The sequence below is a fragment of the Tympanuchus pallidicinctus genome, unplaced genomic scaffold (genome assembly GCF_026119805.1).
Source record: "Tympanuchus pallidicinctus isolate F22 unplaced genomic scaffold, pur_lepc_1.0 scaffold19, whole genome shotgun sequence".
Lineage (NCBI taxonomy): Eukaryota > Metazoa > Chordata > Aves > Galliformes > Phasianidae > Tympanuchus > Tympanuchus pallidicinctus.
Window position 1 is genome coordinate 1,915,535 of NW_026294710.1, and position 19,940 is coordinate 1,935,474.

General features: G+C 36.7%; 1 protein-coding gene across 3 annotated transcripts in view; it reads right to left on the reverse strand.

Moving 5' to 3' along the window:
• The window catches only part of TBC1D22A (TBC1 domain family member 22A), a 155,468-nt gene that overhangs the window by 59,517 nt on the left and 76,011 nt on the right, over window positions 1–19,940 (reverse strand). For 2 of the 3 annotated variants that reach the window (XM_052680815.1, XM_052680816.1), the window contains exon 11: window positions 14,986–15,113. In XM_052680815.1, the coding sequence (XP_052536775.1) occupies window positions 14,986–15,113 (128 nt within the window). Of the gene's footprint in view, window positions 1–13,804; window positions 14,351–14,985; window positions 15,114–19,940 lie in introns of those variants that run through there. The other variant, XM_052680817.1, reaches the window with a different exon arrangement.

Sequence of the window (19,940 nt, forward strand, 5' to 3'; positions counted from 1 at the left end):
GATGAAGAATAGTTTGGGTTTGTGTCTTACTTCACACTTGATTCAGCCTTGGATTTTGCTTCAGAGTAGATTTATTTTTAATCCCTCAGTGCAATTTTCCTGCCATTCGGGTGGCTCCAAACTACCCACAGCACTGCCTTGGAACTGACGTCTCCATTTGGAGACAGTATGGTTGAAATACTTCTACTCCGGAAGTAATGCCTCCTACTTTATTATGCTGGCCAAAAATGTCAGAGGCAGATGCTGGTGTTGTGGCAGGAACACGCTGAACCTTCCTACCAGAATTCCATTACATTTTGTTGCTGTGCAACAGATGGCAGCAGAGGGGGCATCTGACAAAATGGCATCCGGCATGGAAATGCATATGAAGCAAAGATGCAGAACAGAATTCCTGCATGCAGAAAAAATTGCACCCACTGACATTCATTGACACTTGGTGAATGTTTACAGAGACTGAACATTTGATGTGAGCACAGTGGGTGGTGCATTACAGCAGTGAAAACTGCAACAATGGATCACCTCCACTACTGCAGATGTTTTCGAGTGTGACATGCAGGATCTTGTTCATTGCTGGCAAAAATGTATAGCTGATGGTGGTAGCTATATTGGTAGCTACATTAAAAATTACTGCATATTGGGCTACAGCTTGACACATCCTCACTAGATAAAGAGGAAAAGAATTGGGTTTTGCAGCTCAGAATTTGCTCCCTCAGTGTTACTGTACTCTTCCTATCTGTTGTAGCTTTCATGCAAATAAACAGGTAGCATTACTTTTGGAGCAACCTATGTACTTAAAAAAAAAAAATAAAACAACAAAAGTCACAGGGTCACAAGTCATCTTCAAACTAAGATCCCAAGAGCATTTAGAGCAGCCTCTGTCAACACACGTGAATAACAACTTGTGCTACTGGCAATGCACAACTTCTACGTCATTGCATGGTCTGTAATCTTTGCATTTCTCAAGCATCACAGTTAATAGTAATAAGAATCTTATTCTGTTTTTGCAATAAAATTTATTCAATACAAGTATTTTTTTTAATGCAAAGTCTAATATATATATTTTTATTACTATCTTGTGAAAAAAAAAATTATGGCATTTAATCCACCTCCTTCCAATTTGTATTGAAATCTGTCTTCCTTCAATCATCACCACCATTGTGGCTTTCAAAAGCAGCAGTAGCAGATGTTAGGTCACTGTCTTTAAAATATATGGTTTTCCACAACAGCAATTTTTAATTTATTCATAAACTATTTTTTTGTGATTGTTTACAAAGTCATGAAAACAACTATCACAGAACAGCAATTATGCTGCAGTTGTGATTTAGACTTTTTTTTTTTTTAATCTTGAGTGCTTTACACAGCTTGATTTTGATTTTTAGCCTCAGTGGAAGATATTACTACACTACAGAACATTGTTGATGACTTATCTGAAATGAATCCCACTCACCGCCTCCCATGCACAAGTTTCTTAACTGCTTTAAAATGTGCATGGTGAAAATGTGTGGTCAATAATGTTATGTATAGGAAGGAAATGAACGTTCTGACACAGACATTTCTTTCCAAGTAGCTGAACAGAATGGGCAAAATTAAAAAAATAAAGCTTAGAGATACTAGAAACAAATTAGTTCCTTTAAAATGAGCTGAAACTTCTAGTAATTACTGATTTGAGCATTTAATCAGAATAGTCACTAAGATGATGAAATATTTCACAACCAGTACTTTCCAGTGCACATTCTATATTCTCTTCATAGAGCTGAAACAACAGGACAACGTAACTTTTTGAACCAGTGTGAAACATAAAACTTCTTATGTAGAATTTTTTGGTGTTGTTTTGAAGTGTATCCTAACTAGTAAAGGTGGTAAATATTTAGTGGAATAATGCATACTCGATAAAGTTCAGATGACAGATAAAGTTAGATTTAATTGGAAAACTACTATTCATAACTGATGGCACATTATCATTATTTTAGAACATATTCAGTGCCACACTGTAGCATATTAAGCATTAATTCATTTTCACTTATAAAAATACTAATCCCAATTAGGCAAAAAACATACAAAATTCAGCACAGATTTACACTGACTTTGAAATAGTGGAGTGGGCTTTTTTGTTTTGTTTTTATTCTTTCTTTAATCATTAATTCTTGAAACACATAATAGAATAATTCAGGTTGGCAAAGATCACTAAGATCATCTAGTCCAACCCTCCACCTACCACCAATATTGCCCACTAAGCCATGTCCCTTGGTACTACATCTACCCTTTCCTGAAAGACTTCCAGGGACAGTAATTCCACCACCACATTGGACATAGCCTTTTCCAGTGCCACTCCTACTGAGAAAAAAATCCTTCCAAATATCCAACTTGAACCTCCCTTGGTACAACCTGAGGTCATTACCTCTCATCTTGTCGCTGTTACCTGGAAAAGGAGGACAATTCCCCACCTCACGACAACCTCTTTTCAGGCAGTTATAGAGAGCAATAAGCTCTCCAGTGAGCCTCCTCTTTTCCAGACTGAAACATCCCAGTTCTCTCAGCCACTCCCCATCAGCCCTCTAGGCCCTTCATGGCTTTGTTGCCCTTCTCTAGACACGCTCCAGAGCCTCCATGTCTTTCTTGTACTGAGGGGCCCAAAACTGAACGCAGCGCTCAAAGTGCAGCCGCACCAGAGCTGAGAACAGAGAGCTGATCACCTCCCCTTTCCTGCTTGCTGCACTATTTTTGATACAAGTCAGGATGCCATTGGCATTCTTGGCCACCTGAGTACACTGTTGGCTCATGTTCTGCTGGTGATAATTAATATCCTCAGATCCTTCTCCTCCACACAGCTTTTTAGCCTCTCTCCCCAATCTGTAACACTGCAAGGAGTAGTTGTAGCCAAGGTGCAGGATGCAGCACTTGGTCTTGAACTTCATCCCATTGGCCTCAGTCCAGCTATGCAGCCTGTCTAGACCCGTCTGAAGAGCTTTCCATGCTGTGTGCTAGCACTAAAGATGATCTATTCCATAACCTTTCCCAGTACCAAGGTCAGGCTGACATGCCTGTAGTTCACTGGATCCTTCTTACAGATGGGAGTCACGTCAGCAAGTCTCCAGCTACCCAGGGCCTCTCCAGTTGATCGGGACCACTGATAAATGGCAGAAAGCAGCCTGGCAGTCACCTCTGCCAGATCCCTTAGAATCTCGGGTGTATCCCATCTGGCTCAAGTGAGGAACAAAACAAACTGGAATAACCATTCTATCTGATTTAAAGAAATGTGTACCCTTCATATTAGGTAAGAACTGTAACTGTGTTTTTGTTTTTAATTGTGTGGGGAAGTAGAAGTAGAAAGTAGTTCGGAGCATGCAAGAGAAAAATATGATGAAAAAAAAATCCAGCACAGGATCTACTATGAGAAGTTACAAAATAAGAAAACTAAGTGCTTTGATGAGGAAAAGGAAAAAAAAAATCCATGGTATCAGTAATTGCCATCAGCTATCTTGGGAGAACTGTCATACAGGCATTCTGAAATACATATCTTAACTGAAAGAGTCAGGTCAGAAATAAAAAAAAAAAAGTGGATATGCATATCATCAGCATAAAGCTGACAATGAAGCTATGAGGAAAGCCTCAGATCACTCATGAATAGGATGGAGAAGTATTAAAAAAAAAATAAAAAATGAGGAGGCCAACAAACCCTGTGAGACTGGAAGAAAGAGCAGAAAAGCTCCCGGCATAGACAGTCAAGGGCAATCCAAGCAGCAGAGCAAAGCACAAGACTGTCGTTTATCAGGAAAACAAGAAAGGCCAGAATATTGAAGAAGAAGCAGTCATTACAAGGAGCAAACGCGTAGCAGAGACAAAGAAGAAAGAAGATAAGGGCTTAATATTTCATGTAGTTCTAATAAGGTTGTGCATTCCAGAAATAAACAGTAATTATATATTTCATAATCCCACCACAAGTACCTGTTCTACTATAAATAAATTGTTTTTACTGGATGTTACTGTATTTGTGAAGTACTGGTTTATCTTTTCTTACAAAAAGTTGCATTTGAGTGTAGGTAATATGTCTTACATAAAGAAAAGGAGTTAAAAAGTATTTTAAAACCTTAACAGATTTTCTGTGCTGGCTGCTGAAAAGCTTTGTAACAGAAATACTCTGCTTCGAGACAGAGCAGGTTAATATATATACTTCAACGTACTATCTTCAGTGTAGTCTAATGTTCTATCATCTGCAGCTGATCAGTACATTAATATGTACTAATTATTCTACATATGGTAGTGAGGCTGCCTGTTTTGTAAAATGGCATCAACCATAGATTTATTTCTGAATTTCACAACCCTATTTTATAGTAATTTATTTTGTTCCTTACCTGCACAGAGTTCTGCTATTCAGAAATTTATCATGCATAACAATATAAATCACATCCTGTATTATTTCAAATTCTGTTGATCATTTTCAAATGAAACAAAATGCCTACACTTCAGCTCCTCATAAACACTCCTAATTTGATTTAAAATTCCTAAGTTTTATACGCTTTAGAAACATCAGACATTCCTATATTAAGGCAGCCTACACCAACAACACACCCGCTACGGATGCTTTAATAAACTTAAAATAAGGAACTAAAGAACCATGTAATGTGTTTATACTATTATACTGTCGTTCAGGTTTTAACAACGACCCACCAGAAACAAAAGGGGGGAAAAAATGAAATGCTGATCACTGTTTAGCTGCTAGTGTTCACTTCTAGAAATGTCAGTACCTAGGTACTGCAGCTAGGTACCAAATACTAGGTACTAACATCAGGAATTTGAGAAAACTAATTAGGTTACTGTTTTTAAATGCTGAACAACTTGTAACAAGTGTCAAGGCATGGAAATAAAGCTGAGCAAGGAAATGGTTCTGGGGGAAGAACAACAAGCTCCATTCTGTGCTGCAGGATCTGTGCAAAGTTCCTTTTGCACTCTGCTTCTTGCACTGGAGTTCTGAATTACTTACACAGAACCAATTGAAGAAAGTTTCTGCATTCAATACAGAAATATAAATAAGTACTAATAGTATCACAGAATGAAAAGGACCACAGTGATCATCTAGTTTCAACTCCCTGCTATGTGCAGGGTCGCCAACCACCAGACCAGGCTGCCCAGAGCCACATCCAGCCTGGCCTTGAATGCCTCCAGGGATGGGGCATCCACAGCCTCCCTGGGCAACCTGTTCCAGTGTGTCACCACCTTCTGTGTGGAAAAACTTCCTCCTAATATCTAACCTAAACCTCCCATCTCAATTTGAAACAATCACTCCTTGTCCTATCATCATCCACCCTTATAAACAGCCGTTCCCTTTCCTATTTATATGCTCCCTTCAAATAAGGTCAGAAGAATGTAGCAGAGTACCAGAGAAAACCCAGAACCTCTGAGCTTAAAGAATGGAGAGTTTGGCTTTTTTTTTTTTTTTCTTTTCTTTAAATAGTACCCAATAGCAGAAAAAAACAGAAAATCATAACTTCAACTGAATCAACTCCAACCGAAAACCCTGTGATTAAATTGGCATTTTTTTCTTCTATTTTTCTCGTTTTGCATAAAGCAAAGCTTAAGCTATTTGTTTTTTCTTTTTAAATGCATTTAAGGTCTAGCAGTACATTCCTTTTTAAAGCAAGCAGTAAAAGGAAGCTTACTAACTCTGCTGTAAGGACAGGTGGCTGCAAAAACCACACAGCTGACAGCACTTACCAGATTGGGTCTCTGCTTTTTCATGCTTCATCAAAGGTTCTTTTCATCAACAGTGAGCAAGTTTAATACAAAGTCCCTGAAGACAAACCTGCAGTTACCTATTATTAAAGCTATTATTTGGCTTACAGAATGGCCATTTTGCATTGCAAAAAATGAAGAAGCCTCTGAATGTCACATACCAGTTTCACACTGTTGAGCTGGCAGTTAGAAAAACTATAGTACATTAAACAGACACTGAAAGAATTTCATCGAGGTAAGCCATGTGTAACTGAACTGGAACAGGTTACAACACTCCTCTCAATGGCAGCCCAGAATACTGTAGGTTTGGGGGTTTTTTGCTGCAAAAGTGGCTTGCTAACTCACGTTCTTCTTGGTGTTCACCAGCACTGCCAAGTCTTTCTCAGCAAAGCAGCTTTCCAGCTCACCAGCCCACAGTGCTTACAGGCATCTGAGCTATTGCTCTCCAGATGCAGGACTTTGAATTTCTGCTTGTTGAACTTCATGAGATTCCTCTATGCACTGTTCTCAGGCTTGCCAAACTTCCCTTCCCATGGTGGCCCAATCCGTGGCATATCAGCCATGCCTCCTCATTTTGTGTCACCTACGAACTTACTGAGGGTGCACTCCAGCCAAGTGCACAGGTCAATAAAGAAGATACTGAACAGTGCCAGTCCCCGTACTGAGTCCTGCTCGCTAGAGTCATTAGTGCCTTGCCTGTGAGTGAACGTTGTGCAACTTATCACAAACCTTTGGGCCCAACGGTTCAGTCAATCTTTAAATACACCTCCTAACCCATATTCATCAGCTTGTCTACTTATGTTGTTCCAAAAGTAATGCCTCCTATTCATTTCCATGGAAACTACAATAGAGTGCAATTACACTATTTGATACAGCACATTCTCAGCTACAAAGCACTGCTTTACAACAGTTACCAAAATTAGTTATGCATTTTTGCCAGCTATGAACAAGAACCTGCCTGCCGTGCACATAAAACTCTAACCCGGCAGATTTTTTCCACATGGCTGGATTCAATGCCACTCCTTTGCTTCATACATAATTCCATGCCAGGCGCCATTTTGTCAGACTGCCCCTCTGCTGCCATGTGTTTTACAGCAGCAAAATCTAACTGAATATTGGTGGGCAAGTTCAACTACCACACCAACAACTGCTTTCGTCTTGTCCGACAAGCTAGACAGTACTGCAGACCACTACCAGATGAGTTAACAATAACCACAAAAAGGGGTGATTTAAAGAACTATCATCCTGTGAAACTAGGTGAGCCAGGAGTTGTTATTATCACTCACAGTCACACACTGAAATCTTGACTTTTGTTATTTATACAAATAGAAATGTTTCAGTCTCAGCTGCCATTTTGTTTACAAAAGATATTTTATGCTCTCTCCCAAACATACCTTAATTTTTTATGCTTTCGAGAAAAAAAAAAAGCAGAATAAAGTCAGATGACTCAACTTGAGGTCTTCTACATAAATCAATGTATTTAAATAAGATCAGCTATATCAGCTTTACACAGCATACTTCATTGACCCATACAACATTATAAATTAAATTTTTATAGTTATTTTCAAAATATGTCTCATTACAAAATTTTAGAGAAAGACACAATTCAGTAAGGGACTACACAGTCACTAGAGATACTAATTTTTAATCTACCTAATAGAACACAGAACAGTATTATGAAAGTCCAATTTTATAGAATGTAAAATATGAACAAAATTAGAAAGCATACACAGCATATGTGAGAGAGACAATTTTCTCTTTTCTTGTATAAAAACATAATTTTTTTCAGACTTTTAAAATAAAAAATATTACTAAAAATTTCCTACAGAAACAGAAAACTACTTTAAAGTAGGAAGGAAGGAAAACAAACTATTTTCTAGACTACATCTAACATTTGATTATCATCGTATAAAATGCATCAAGATCCTGATCAATAGATCACTTTAAAGTACATGCTTAATTAACTAAATTCATTACTTGCTCAACTGAAGTCAATGAAATTACTCACATCCTTTAAGTTACACAGAAGAGAAAATACTTCATCTTATCCATTCTGCATGTGCAATTAACTTCTGTTTAGCCATAGAAAAATTGCCATCTATTTCAATAGCACTAGAGGCTGTCTTAGGAAGTTGAATGAAGAAAAAAGCGAATCCTTCTCTATGCATATCTTGAGGTTTAACTAAGCTGCACACAGCTGTTTACTCACTCCACTCTGCCAATGGGATGGGGGAGAGAATCAAAAAAAGAAAAACAACCAACAAAGTAGAACTCATGGGTTGAGGTAAAAAATATTTGCTAAGACAGAAAGGTAAGATGAAAAAAACAGTAATATATACACACACAGAAATACATATGGATTTATAGATACACATACAGACTCAAAACACGTGATGCACAAGCAATTGCTCACCACCCACCACCCACTGTCCAGCCAGTTTCCACACAGTAGGAAAGGAATTTTAACTTTTTTTTTTTTCCTTTCAGAAACTTGGAGATCTTCCCCTTTTTAGATCAAGTATCTGGAAACACAATATATGTGTTAGCAGGTAATGAAAATCTGATCAATACACTCAATGGACCCTAAAAAGAGATTTGGCTGACCGTCTACTCTAAGCCATAGAAAAGCTGCCCCTAAGCTTCCCTCTCTTTATTCATTAGGTCTCCTTGCACTAACATGGAATCTTTGATACCTGATACAGCACTAAACACAAACTCACAGTAAGATACCTACATTTTTACATTCATATGTCAAACTAAACCCCACCTTTACTGTTATTGCACAGGCTGGGGAACTGGGCTCAGGTGAACCTCATGAGGTTCAACAAGGCCAAGTGCAGGGTGCAGTAACTTGGGCCATGGCAATCTCAGGTATTTGTACAAACTGGGGGGAAGATCTCCTTGAGAGCAGCCCTGCAGAGAAGGACTTGGGGGTCCTGGTGGACGAGAAGCTGGACATGAGCCAGCAGTGTGCACTTGCAGCCCGGAAGGCCAACTGTGTTCTGGGCTGCATTAAAAAAAGGGTGAGCAGCAGGGAGAGGGAGGTGATCGTTGCCCTCTACTCAGCTCTTGTGAGGCCCACCTGCAGTACTGCGTGCAGGCCTGGGGCCCCCAGTACAAGAAAGATGCAGAGAATGAGTCCAGAGGAGGGCAACTAAGGTGATCAGAGGGCTGGAGCATCTCTCCTGTGAGGAAAGGCTAAGGGAACTGGGCTCTGGGGAGACCTCACTGTGGCCTTTCAGTACTTGATGGGAGCATGTAAACAGGAAGGGGAAAGACTGCTCATGAGTGTGGATAGTGATAGGACAAGGGGGAATGGTTTCAAACTAAAATAGGAGGTTTGGGTTAGATATTAGGAGGAAGTTTTTCACTCAGAGAGTGGTGACACACTGGAACAGGTTGCCCAAGGGAGGTTGTGGATGCCCCATCCCTGGAGGCATTTAAGGCCAGGCTGGATGTGGCTCTGGGCAGCCTGGTCTGGTGGTTGGTGACCCTGCACATAGCAGGGGGGTAAAAATTAGATGATCTTTAAGGTCTATTTCAACACAGGCCATTCCATTATTCTATGATTCAACTAACAGTAAGTTCACAGGTTACAAGACCAGAAACTAGAAATCTTGGAATTTCAGGTCCAACAGACTTCTAATGTCCATGTATTCATGAATAACATGCAAACCCATCCAAAGGCATGGCAGATGATCAATTTTCCTGCCAGTCATATTTAAGCACCTGCTACAAGCATTAACTTTAAGTTTTATAATTGCTAGTACTACTGCTTATTCCTCAGGGTTCAGATAAATGTCACTGTACAGAGGCAACCTAATACTCAGTCCTTATGGTCTCTAACCTTCTCTGTAGGTACTACAGAATCTGAGTAGGCACACAGGCACTGCTAAGGCTGGTTCTTCCTATAATGAAAAGAAAGAATGTGAAAATAAGTAGAGGACTAAGCAGATGAGATTTTTTGATTATTAAATGATATGGCTAAGATCACTACTAGGAAAGCTGATGGGCTGGCTGAAGTGTAAAGATGATTTTTCAATTTGATATAGGGAGGAAGTCAACTTTTTTCATTAGAGTGTTTTTTGTGGGGGATTTTGGTTCATTCCTGTTTGTTTTAGTTTGGTTGCCTTTGTTCTTTTTGCTTGTTTGTATTATAACCTTGTTTGCTGAGGCAAAGCATACAGAGCAGTACAGGGGGAAGATGAGGATATATAACTGCAGATCACAGTTTGGGATAAGAATGTCCAGCAAGATTAATGATCTGCTTAATTTGCTTGCATGAGGAGTTTGGGAGCCTTGTCTCATACTAAAAGTCAAAATTAAGTAGGAATTAATAAACTAAACCTTGATAATCAACAAGAATACCAAGTGTATATATACATTATTGTAATTCTACAATTCTACAATTTAGATTATATCCTTCCTAGGAGAAAACCTGAGAACTTATATAAATATGAATGAGTGCTTTTTAAGGTCAGAAAAATTGGTACTCAGAAACATACAACCCTTATGCATGTTCAAGTCTGTACAAAAAGTTACAGTTGAAGATAAACTTTTTCTTACTAACATTCTTAACTTCTTGTCTGTCAGTTTTATGTTACTCCAGATTGCAGTTAGCAGAAGATAAACAATAAGAGGTCACTGACTTCAGTGTTATGCCACTGGAATATAATTGCCTGCCAAAATAAAGTCTTAATGAGCACAACTCTTGGCAATGGAAAGTTGCCTTGGCAACACAGTTGTCCTGGCAAATAACTATCCATGTGGTATAAGGTGATGAGAGTCAGTTGGCTGACAAAGACTGAAAAAGTAAAAAAAAAAGAAAACAAAAAAAACTTCACAATTGCTAAGGTTGAAGGGAAGCTGTAAGCATCAGGAACTAATGTCATAAGGGAAAAAACTAACTTGAACACAAAAGGAGAGTTAAAATAAGGATGTTTTGTTTGAAAAGGTAATATTTGGATTGCAAACCTTGTAAGTAAAAGACCTCTTACGTTTAGTGTCCAAGAACTTTTGATTTTAATTACATCTTTAGAATTACTTATAAAGAAGATAATGTGAAAAGGTGTGCTCTTGAATTACAGTGAAAGCAGGGACAATTGCAGCTCAGCTCAGAAGAGAGCAGAACAGTGAATTCCAGCTCTGAGGCAGGCAGGAAGCTGGAGAAAAGAAAACATTCCTCATACAAAAATGAGGGATAACAGAATCAAAGAAGAAGGTATAACTTGACTACAGGCTCCAGAGGCCTCTGATGCTTCTGAATCCAAGAGATTATCTTACAGTATATTCCATATGGACAAGAAGCCATTACCAAGTTAAGCAGTATTTTACCTTTATTTCCTAAGAAAATTAAACTTTCACATTTGCATTTTATGTCCAGGAAGGAAAGGTTATGTTCCACCAGGTCCATCTCTCCCACTTCAGAAACATTTAACCTGATGGCCAGCTTCAATCAAATTGACAAATGTCTATAAATCTTAAAGACATGATCCTACTCGTGTATAAGTAATTGGATATTAAATATTCACATGTCCAAATATTTTCATCAATTTCACTTAGCTAGACCCTGACATTAATTGTTGTGGAACAGGACAGAAAGAGGACATGAATTAAAGAAAAAATAAAATACAAGAAATGAAAGGGCAAAAATAACAGTAAGATCAGTATGACTCAGTAGAACGACCTAGAAAATGAACAGTTTAGTAGAGAAACAAACTTACTGAGGATAGCCTAAAAAATATATCCGGCTGCAAAATGCTGCAGAGAGCTATCATACCATTGACCAATAAAATGGATGAACTATGTTGTTTTTTAAACTGTAACATTAGATGTCCATATTTAAAGAAAATCCTCCCCCCAACCCTGCCCCAACAAAAGCTATGAATTAGTTGCTTAAGTTATACAAACGAGCAAAGGTGAAAAAAAGCATGTATGTTACCATGCTGGACAACAGAAGTCCAACCTGAGACACAATAAAAGTGAGCATTAAGTAAGAGGGAGAGAAAATAAATTTCAATCTCTCCTTGTATAAGAAAAGTATGTAAATTGCTACCCGAGGACTTGCAATAATACTTGGTGTAAAGAAGACACATTTTTCAGAAAACTTAAAAAATATTTATTTTGAAGAAGGGAAACATCAGACTCTTGGACAAGGAAGAAATAACTAGTTCCAAGAAGGAAAAAATAGACTGGTAAGTTGCAAATAGTACTTCACTCACCTGTTTTGCAATGTATACAAAGACTAGGAGAATTCAGCTTCATCAGCCTTCTAGACAGCTGTATGTAGACTGCTATACAGCAGTCAGCAAAGTGGTACTAAACAAAAAGGTTTCCTGGCAGGATTAAACTTTAGGCTGTACACTTGAAATCTACACTTTCCAATGGCACTTGCCACAATATATTTAAAACTGAAAACTAATATACTGCTTCAGCTTTCCTTTTTTGTGCATTCACATTTTGTTGCATTTTTTGTTGTTTTGTTGCTGTTTCTCCTGAACAATTTCAGATCCACATAAATTTTAATACCCAGCTAACACAAAAGTCTGAGTAAGTTTCTAACAGTGTTTCTCAAGGAAATTATGTACTCCTACAGAGTTATTTACACAGAGAAATCACTGCAGGAATGACAGCACAGAAAGGTAATTTGTGTAAGAACATCAGGCCAGAAGATCAACAGTAAAATGAAAAATAGAACTGCCTCATCTCAAAGAGCAGTCAGTACAGTACATTATCAAATATCAGGAGAATTTAATGGCACCATTGAGAGTTTTCCTTCAAGCTCCCAACTGCCCAGAAATCAGATGTTGTTCTGAACTCAATATTCAAGCATAGAATTAAAAAAAAAAAAAGACGAGACTTTTACCCAATAGTTAAAATTTAACTCTGTACGACTTCACAACCTAACACTTGTATTGCTTCTAGGAAAGGATGAAGGATTTCGAATGGATGCTACCACTGTAATGACTTTTTGCACTTAAGAGAAACATACACAGCTACATAAATACAGTGGATCTTAAGAGGGCCTCAAGGACTACACAGATTTTTAAGAAAAAAAATCAACCTAAATAAAAAGTTGATGCAAACTTCTACAAAATGTCTTAAAGTGAATCAAGGTTAGCCTCAGAGACTTTGACAGAAAACCTAACTTTTTAAAATATCTGTTTAGTGTTGAACAGCATAGATGTAGAGCATATACATATCCCCCCCACATTCCAATGCAGAATGCTGCATCATTTAGGTCAGAGTTAACTCGTTGCTTCAAATATGCAAACAAATCTTTAACTCAGTGTCAGTAACCACCAACAACTCTAAAAAGGAGCAAACAGAAAACTAACATGCATAATCCCTGAATTTTTCTGCCACCATGCTATCTTAGTTTACCAATTCTTTATGCCAAAAAACGTGGCAAAAGGTAGAATAAAAAGGCAAGAAATAATAGAAAGATAAATCTGAGCTATTATATTATATTATCAGGCTGTGAAATCTTTCGCATCTGACAAAGTCCATGTCCATCCATGCAGTACAGTTCTATAGATTTAAAATGTGTCTTAGGCATTACTTCACAAGCAATATCACTTTCAAAAATATATATAAAATATTTCAAGCATTTACCGTAAAAACAAAACCAAACAGAAAAATGCAAAGACCAAATCAAGTAAACAAAGGAATAATTCATTCTCATTAAAATGCAATTTGAGTTAAAAAATAAGTAAAACACAACATTTACAGCTAAGAAGCTCTTGCAACACATTCTTTGTAAGCAGCATGCATAATGTCCTTAATTTTCCTATTTTACAAAGTTCTGCTTCAGAAGACAGTGATAAATTTTAGTGGATTTCAGAGACACAGCTACAGAATACCAGAGCATTTACTTAACAGAGGATTTGGGAACCTTTCCAGTTCCCTCTGCCCCTACACTTTAACTAGATCAACCACAGGTATTTTGGATTATATGTTCAATGACTTACTTCACAGAGCATAACAAATGACTGATGAATCCCAAATTAAACTAGACAAAAACATGATACCAGATAGAGAACCTTTATTACAATTCAAACCAAGACAGATCTGGATAGCATTTAAGTGCCTGATCCTATTCTCACAACATTAATGGAAGAACTGCAAAGAATTTCAAGAGACATAGCATGGTTCTAACCATTCTAGATAACAACAGTTATCTATCACACCAGGAAATACACAGCAGAAGAGTGCTGTTGTTCCCCTGAAACCTCCCAGTGTAGTTCATGGGAAAACTGGGCCTACTCTGAGAATAACTAAGTTGTAATTTAAACTGGAAACATCGATATTTAGTCCATATTTTCTCTGAACTGAAGAAAACAGTCAGCTCGGTGAGGCATTACTCTAACTGTGATAGTAAGAGGGGAAGAGCAAGGAGACAAAAGGTTTCCTTCTGTGAAAACAACAGTGCAACCCTCTTTAAAGAAAGGCCGCTGTTCTGGTATCCTTGCAAGAGAAGGGAAGCCGCTCACTGTTGTCCTGGATGTCCTCATCAAGTGGGGGAGCCAGAATGGACACCCAGTACAGACTCAATGGAACCAGGCAGTCTGTCCTACCCAGATACCTCTTCCCAGCAGTGCTCCTCACCTCTGGCAAAAGTCTATCATTTAAATAAATAATTAAAAGAATTAAAAAGAATTAAAAAGTAGAAGCAGAAGCTGCTGGAACACTAAGAAATAGAACTAAGAACTAACAGTTTTTTGCTAATACCAATTCTTTCGCTTGACAGTTGAGCAAGAAATTATTGAAGAAACTAACTGCCTCAAGTAGAGGTCAGCAACACAAGGAATTCTGTCTGAATAAACAATAGAACAAGACTAATTACAGAAGGATGAGCATTTCTCTGTGCTGGAGAGATGTATGTTAGTTTTGGAATGAATAGTTAAGGGAGAGGGGGGGGGGAGTGTAAAGCCTGGAACTCAGAATCTATGGAGAACACTGATTAAACAAAACTCAATGTTTTGTTTTTCTGAAGAGGCAGAAGGAGTATGGTCATTAACACATGCTTTGACAAGGGGTACATTTTAGTACTACAAATTGATACCTATATAAAGTGCTTGGGTTTTTTTAAGAGCAAAATGACTGAAAACTTTTAATGTTTCTAAATGGTAATGATCACGGAAGACTCATTTTATTACGGCTCTAAATCAAAAGGTTCAAGAAGAATAACACAGAAACACACCTGCATGTTGGAAACACACAGTCAGAGATATGGAAGTGTAATAAAGTACTTACTTGGTATGTGTCCCATAATCTGATGGTACATCGTAAAGGGACTTCTCGCATCAGTAAGTTATTCATCCATCGGAAAGCAAATTGCAAATATTTCACCTCATGCTGATCCAAGTGTCTATGAACTTGTTCTGAAGACAGAATAAACCAACATTTTACTGAACCTTTCCCAAAGTCCTTAACTATCAAAAGTAGTATCTGAAAATTAAATAATCCTCTGATCCCAAATAGTTTAAAATGTGGTGATGCATACAAATAAATACATAACATTACAAACAGAAACATGAGAAGGAAATACTTATATAGTACACTGGACTTATTTTTCTTCCTTTGGATGACTTAATGGTTCACAATGAAAAAAGATTAAAGTCACAGCTTCTCAATATACAAAAACCAATCTACAAATTTATAAAATGAAATGAATATGTAGATATATATTCACTAATTTCTTATATTAAAAATTTGAGGCAGGACTACAAGCAACAAGATTTGCAAATAACGTAACATTTCCAAAAATAAAACACTGGTAATAAAAAGAAGACAGTAATAAACAAGCAAAGAAGTATAAAGGAGAGCATAAATATAGGCTGTATTCACTTGAAACAGAAAGTTGAGATTAATGCATGCAAAACAGAACTATTTAAATTTAAACAAATTGAAGCTTAATTTATTAATATGAAATAAATACAAAATTTTAATAAGTATCAATGTATCACACGTTATTTCTATCTTTAGCAGAACTGATCTGCTAGCTGGACTTCTTCATATTTAGCAAAATTTACCTCCAAAAGAATCGCATTCTGTTAAGTGGTTTTAGCTAACGTGCCATAAATTTGCAGAAACGCTGATGTCTTACTTCATCTAAATGTATGACAAGAAGTCTTTGTTAAGGCCTCAACAGGACATCTCTATTCTATTTCTTTGTGAAAGATTTTTTTGCTACCCCTGTTCTCCTTCATCTACATTCACAGAGGTATTCCAGAAGCTAAGACAATGAGAACACTCTGATCTTCCAAATTCCAAATTTATCAGAGCTAAAAAAGCACTAAAAAAGTAAATGAACAACTAACATCCCAGAAGTACAGTGGCACTGTTACAAGACGTAGTATAAAGATTAAAGTAGCAGAAGCCAAATAACATCTGAAATATATGAATTTTTGTGACCAAAAAGATCAGCTGTCCATCTGTATTACCCACTGTGCTTCCTGCGGCCTCTGTGTTGAAGCAAGCAGGCCAGAGAATAATGGAAATGAACGCACAGTACAAACTTACAGAAGTAATTTCACCCATGCCAGCTCCATTTAAATTTGAATACATTGTACAAGATTGTAGGGGAGCCCAATAATTACTGTTTAACAAATTATTATTTTTAGTTATTCAAAATTCTGATAGCTTAAAGGCTTAGAATGAAGTTGTATCATTCTCTTTCTCAATACATGTTGTATGGCTCTATATGAAAGCTTTAGTCAATATGGCAACTGACTTTCAGAGAACTGAAAGTTGTTTCAATATGGAACAAGTAAAAATGTTTCAGATTTTAAAAACAATCAACAGGGAGCCTTTTTGCAAATCAGAACAGTCACAACACATTACGCCAAGTGTTCACTGGCTCCAAAAGTGTCTAAAAACAAACACCTTCCTTTTCAACAGTTAGAGACCTTGCATGCCTCGCAGGCACTAACAGGTACAGAACCACTATCATGTGTCTGCCTTTGCTCCAGGGAAATACAGCTGCAAGTCACATATGCTGAAGTGAAATACCATGTTAAATTTATTTCAGATACCTATATTGCAGACTACAAGACTCAGATAATCAAGTAGAATGCAAAAACAGTCAGTTCTATTTCTAGCTGATGTGCTAACTCACAAACACCACCTAACATTTTTGTTCTTCACGCAGTACAAACGTATTTCATTTGGTTGCTTGCAGACATCAAAAGTAATGAAGAACAATAAGTTGTGCCAGTCTTTATATTTCAACTAGTGTTTAATATTCATAATGAATTTCTTGGAAGTTGTTTTCTAGTCTAAAGAATTTGAAAAACAGACTCCCGAACTCCCTGAGTTGTGTGCAATTGATGTAAGACGGGAATAGCAAATGCAATGACTGAAAGGGCTCATTCTTCCTACTTTGTAAGTAATTGTCAGTAATGGGCTATTTTGCTGATAAAGGTAATTACGACAGTTGTAATCTAAATTTAAATTTCCCATTTCACTGCAAATTAGCACGAGTCAGCAACAAACAAGCAAGTTATGTAATTATTGTCAACTTTCAGATCTCAAGTATTTCACAAGATACACTTACCGCATTTTCAGACAGCAAATGTGTCATAGTTAAGAAAAAAATACAACTTGTACAAAAATGAAAGAAGCCCAAGATTTGTATTTACTAAGGTTCCCAATTTTTAAAATAAATATGTACACAGAAATGGTTTTAGTGAAGCAAATTTTAATACAATATGAAAATGTTTTCTTATGTAGCATATCACCAAAAATGTGTATTTCATGTTCTAGCATTTCTAACTACTGATAATTTTAAAAACGCACTTACAAAATATATTAATTTGATAAGGCATCCTAAACACTAACGATAGCCAAGTATGTCTCACAAATCCTCTTACTCTGGACTTCTGGCATAATTCTATCCATCACATCTATGTTAAAAATCTTTGTAGTACCTATTCACTACAAGATTACATCAACATGTGCTTTAAGCTTTTTAAAAGCCAAAATTGGGTTTCTATGAATTCATCACATATTTCTGAAATTAATTCTGAGTACCTAATGTTGTAACGTACTGCTAAAATTTTCAGTGTCTCATGGAAGCAGAATCTATATGCATAAAATATTTATTATTGTTTAGTGCCAGCTTCTCAGGCTGTTTTACTGATTTCAGAATTAGAGGTGTATGTGATTACAGATTCAGAAACTAAAGCACAGTTAAGGCCAAAATAACCTGCACTAAAACATGATGACTTAAGGCTGACCTGACTGAGGGACGCTGACAGAACAAGAGCTGGGAAAGTTTCCACATAAGCAAAGGAATAACAAAATAATACTAAAATGATGCTTGAATTGCCAAATTACAGTGGCACAGCATGGAGCTGCATCCATCTGCGTAACTTATTACTTTGCAATACTAGCCATTTATTGATGACCTTTATTTAAAGAGTCCTATCAACCTTTGTAATCTTTTCTGATGCTCGACTCTAAACCTAGTTTTGACATTTTTGAAAATGTGGGGTTTTTCATAGTTCATACTTCAGCATTTCGTTTTTAACTCCACTTTATCATCACTTTATACATATTTCTAAAGTAAGTATAAAACAGGCTAATTATTAAAACATCATCTGAAATGCAATTAAAAGCATATCTGATAAATAAACAGGTCTTTTAATACAAGGGAAGGAAGAAAAAGCATGTATTTGTCTTCATTAAGATTCTTCTTAAAGTGACTACAGTTGCTACAAGAGTATTTCCTTTGGTACCAATCCAAATCAAATAAAAAATAATGGCAGAGGTTTTGTTGACACTTCTTAACACAGAATAATGCCTGTGGTTTTTCTACTCGATGTATGAAAATGTGCCAAGAAATATACTAGCACTCTCAATTTCAAATGGCAGTTTAGCTGGATTTTCTTCCTTCTGGGCCAAGCCAATAACATCAAGTGCAATAATCTAAAAATTCAGAGACTAACGTAACGGAAGACAAGCCAAAGAAGTTGAACAATAGAGAGGACTGACATTTCAGAAAACAGTTTCCACATCTACTACATAGGAGAATTCTTACTGTCAAAATTCTCCTTGGTTTTGCATTTGTCATTTTGTTACTTCAAAAAGGACTGACATTCCAAAAAAATAAAGAAAAAATGATAATCAATGATCTTGGAGATAAGAATGCAGGCAAAGCATGGCACTCCAAACTCAAAATCCCTTCATTTTGAAATACACAAAGTTTACTGCAGAATTAACATAAAATCCTGACTTTCTATTAATTTTCTAATGACTCTTTTGAAGGTTCCCTGAAGGAATATACAAATTGATAATAAAGTTTTTTAATAAAAAAAAAATATATATATTTCCTTGGCAGGTAATAATCTCATGGAGGAACGCAGTGGAGACTGAACAGTATTTCAGAGCCTCAAAAGCACTCAGGATCTTCATTCACCATCTATTTTTTCCACTAATTAACTTTTGCTATTTAATATTAGTTAATATTTTTGTAGAGACTTTAACAAAACAGATAAATAGACCAGTATGATCCAAATGTTTCCTCCTGTCTTCTCTTTTGTAAAACAGATAATACAGCTGCAGAATCTTCTAGCTAGCTGTTTTTGTTTTGTCTACTGAATGTAAAATCCAGACATCTTTCTTCCCACGTCAAATGTAGTAAGAAATGATTACCTATGACTTAATTAACTCACTCAATTTGTCAGCTAATGTTGACAGTGACGCTCCATAACATAGGTTACAGCAATTTCATATTTAAATGTTTTAAAAGTCCCATGACAGTCAAATACTACGTTTGGCATTTCATTCCTGATAGTTGATAAGATTTCTCTCACACACCACAGTGCAAACATTTATCTTTTACTTGCCAGATTATCAATTAAATTTGGCTACTGTTCATTAAAAGATGAAACTACAGAAAAGAAAATCACGTGGTTTAATCTCATATAATAATAATAGTAATATATAATTATATTATTATTATTATAACTCTCAATGAGTTATATGGAACATGCTTGCAAGGCCGAACTTTACTTAACTGTTAGATTACAAATAGGAAATGCCCCCCATGTAGCACTGCCAGTTTTTATAAACCTGAGCTGCCAGTAGTGATTTTCCTCCCTATGTAGTACTGCAACTTCTCAACTACAGAAAAGTTTTCACAGCCCATTGAAGGGATGAAATGCTATGTACAATCTCTGCAAATAGTGTAAACTAACAGATTTCTT